Consider the following 3,334-nt stretch of genomic DNA (forward strand, 5'->3'; position numbering starts at 1 on the left):
GCAATGTGGTCTGACCAGAGGGCCAGGACACTCTTATGGCTAGAATAAGCCAAAGAAAAAATGGGGAAAACTGAGGCAAAGTTTGCTTCCATGCCCAACCAGCCAGGAAGGGGTGTGTCAGGGCAGCAACTCTGTGATGCTCCCACATACACATTCAACAGAATATACAACTGTCACAATCAGAAGAGTGTGGGTATCTATGCAGGTTTCTGTTACTGATGGCTGAGATGCCTGATTTCACCTCTGTGAGAGAAAGTTATGGGCTAACACTCTGAGTAAGTGACGTGCCCTTGTCCTCTGCCTTTGTTGTCTCTGCAGATCCAATGCACCCATCCGATGGTGACTGAAATCACACCGCAACACTGGCTTTAATCCTCTTGGGATATTCCAACCTCACGAACCTGCAGGGTTTGCTCTTTGTGGTCTTCTTTGTCATCTACATGGTGATCCTGCTAGGAAATGGTGTCATTGTCTTGGTCACGGTGTTGGACTCTGCCCTGCACACCCCCATGTATTTCTTCCTCAGGAACTTGTCCTTTGTGGAGATCTGCTACACCTCAGTCACCCTGCCCAAGATGGTGGCCAATTGCCTGGCAGAGGATGGAAGTATCTCATTCACTGGCTGTGCTGTCCAGATGTATTTCTTACTTTTACTAGGTGGCACAGAGTGTTTCCTTCTGGTGGCCATGGCCTATGACCGTTACATGGCCATATGTAACCCCCTGCATTACACACTTATTGTCAACAGGGAGGTTTGTGCTAGGATGGTAGCCGGGTCCTGGCTTGTCAACATCCTGGTTCATTTTGGGCAGACATATTTGGTGTTTTCTTTGCCCTTCTGCAGGTCTCGTGAAATTAACCATTTCTTCTGTGACATCACCCCTCTGCTGGAGCTGTCCTGTGTGGACACCTATAGGAATAAAATTGCTTTGTTTATGGCAGCTCTGCTATTCATAATCACCCCTTTTATCTTAATTGTTATCTCTTATATTAAAATTGCCAGCACAGTTTTGAAGATGCCTTCATCGGAGGGCAGACGCAAGACTTTCTCCACCTGCTCCTCGCACCTCGCTGTGGTTACTCTGTTCTATTGCTCTGGTATGATAGCATATTTGAGACCCAAGTCAAGGAACTCAGAGGACACTGAAAAACTGCTCTCTCTGTTTTATACCATTGTGACTCCGCTGTTCAACCCCTTCATATATAGTCTGAGGAACAAGGAAGTGAAAGCCTCCCTAAGGAAATTAATAGGTAAAAAATGATTCCACAAAATACCCCACATATTCCTCAAATAATGTTGTAGATTCCTCTAAAGACAATGCAGAACCCCAAGATAAATTTCCTGGTTCCTCAAGAGTAGTTCTAGATTTCTGAAGATCTAGTCTAGACTCCTTGGAGAGCCCACCAGATATATTGTGTCACGTATCAGAGGGGTAGCCGTGTTAGTCTGGATCTGTAAAAGCAGCAAAGGAGTGCTGACATGCATCTGACGAACTGGGGTATTCACCCACGAAAGCTCATGCTCCAAAACGTCTGTTAGTCTATAAGGTGCCACAGGACTCTTTGCTGCTTTTCCAGATATATTGTTGATTATTATGCATTCCAGATTGCTCAAGACACATTCTAGACATCTTAACATCCTGAAACGATTCCTTCAGACGTGTTCAGCAAGATACATTTCATATTCCTCAAGATATAGCTTAATATTCTTGTTGAACTCCATTATGTATAGTTTGAGTGGAGGAAAAATATTCTCTTGAGGGAAATGTCATATACAAAGCAATTCTTTCATGTAGGGTTCACATTTTTACACACCTGCTTTCTTGTAAATATAAAATGTGATGTAATAATATATAAATTCTTTTTCTTTCTTTATTTTCTGGACAGCTGCATTCAAATCTGAAATGTTCTCCATCCTCAAATGTAATCCAAAATGAAATATATTTAAAATGCCATTTTTGCCTTCTGTATTAAAAAATGTATATACTTGGACTGAGATTGAGATGGAAATAGGAGACAGACTTATTAAAAGTCTCTGGGTAACAATAAAAGGGGTAAAAAACAAGAGTGATGTCATGGTAGGGGTCTACTACAGACCACCTAACCAGGAAGAAGAGGTGGATGAGGCTTTTTTTAAACAACAAACAAAATCCACCAAAGCACAGGACTGGGTGATGATGGGGGACATCAGCTACTGAGACATCTGTTGGGAAAACAACACAGCAAGGCACAGATTATCGAACAAGTTCTTGGACTGTATTCGAGACAATTTTTTATTTGAGATGGTGGAGAAAGCTACTATGAGACAGGCTGTTCTAGATTTGATTTTGACAAATAGGGAGGAACTGGTTGAGAATTTGAAAGCTGAAGGCAGCTTGGGTGAAAGTGATCATGGAATGGTAGAGTTCATGATTCTAAGGAATGGTAGGAGGGAGAACAGCAAAATAAAGATAATGGATTTCAAGAGGGCAGACTTTAACAAACTCAGGGAGCTGGTAGGTAAGATCCCATGGGAAGCAAGTCTAAGGGGAAAAACAATGGAAGACAATTGGCAGTTTTTCAAAGAGACGTTATTAAGGGCACAAGAGGAACCTATCCCACTGCGTAGGAAAGATAGGAAGTATGGCAAGAGACCACCTTGGCTTAACCAGGAGATCTTCACTGATCTGAAAATCAAAAAAAGAGCCCACAAAAACTGGAAACTATGTCAAATTACAAAGGATGAATATAAACAAATTACACAAGAATGTAGGGACAAAATTAGAAAGGCCAAGGCACAAACAAGATCAAACTAGCTAGAGACATAAAGAGTAACAAGAAAACATTCTACAAATACATAAGAAGCAAGAAGAAGACCAAGGACAGGATACGACCTTTACTCAATGAGCGGGGGAAACAATAACAGAAAATGTGGAAATGTCAGAGGTACTTAATGAGTTCTTTGTTTTGGTTTTCACCATGAATGTTGATGGCGATTGGACGTCTAACATAGTGAATCCCAGTGAAAATGAGGTAGGATCAGAAGTGGCTAAAATAGAGAAAGAACAAGTTAAAAATTACTTAGACAAGTTAGATGTCTTCAAGTCACCAAGGCCTGATGAAATGCATCCTAGAATACTCAAGGAGCTGACTCGGGAGATATCTGCGTCATTAGCAAATATCTTTGAAAAGTCATGGAAGATGGGAGAGATGCCAGAAAAGGAAAAGGGCAAATATAGTGCCCATCTATAAAAAGGGAAATAAGAACAACCCAGGCATTACAGACCAGTCAGCGTAACTTCTGTACCCAGAGAAATAATGGAGTAAATAATTAAGCACTCAATTTGCAAACACC

The 3,334-nt window shown here is 41.4% G+C and overlaps 1 protein-coding gene across 1 annotated transcript; it reads left to right on the plus strand.

The window, feature by feature from the left end:
• Positions 1-350: 350 nt before the first annotated feature.
• Positions 351-1,262, plus strand: LOC115638054 (olfactory receptor 10AG1-like; the record flags this gene model as incomplete). The annotated part of the gene is made up of 1 exon (XM_030539648.1): positions 351-1,262. A coding segment is annotated over one exon (912 nt), but the record flags the coding sequence as incomplete, so codon positions are not given.
• Positions 1,263-3,334: the final 2,072 nt, after the last annotated feature.

The sequence above is a fragment of the Gopherus evgoodei genome, chromosome 21 (assembly GCF_007399415.2).
Source record: "Gopherus evgoodei ecotype Sinaloan lineage chromosome 21, rGopEvg1_v1.p, whole genome shotgun sequence".
NCBI lineage: Eukaryota > Metazoa > Chordata > Testudines > Testudinidae > Gopherus > Gopherus evgoodei.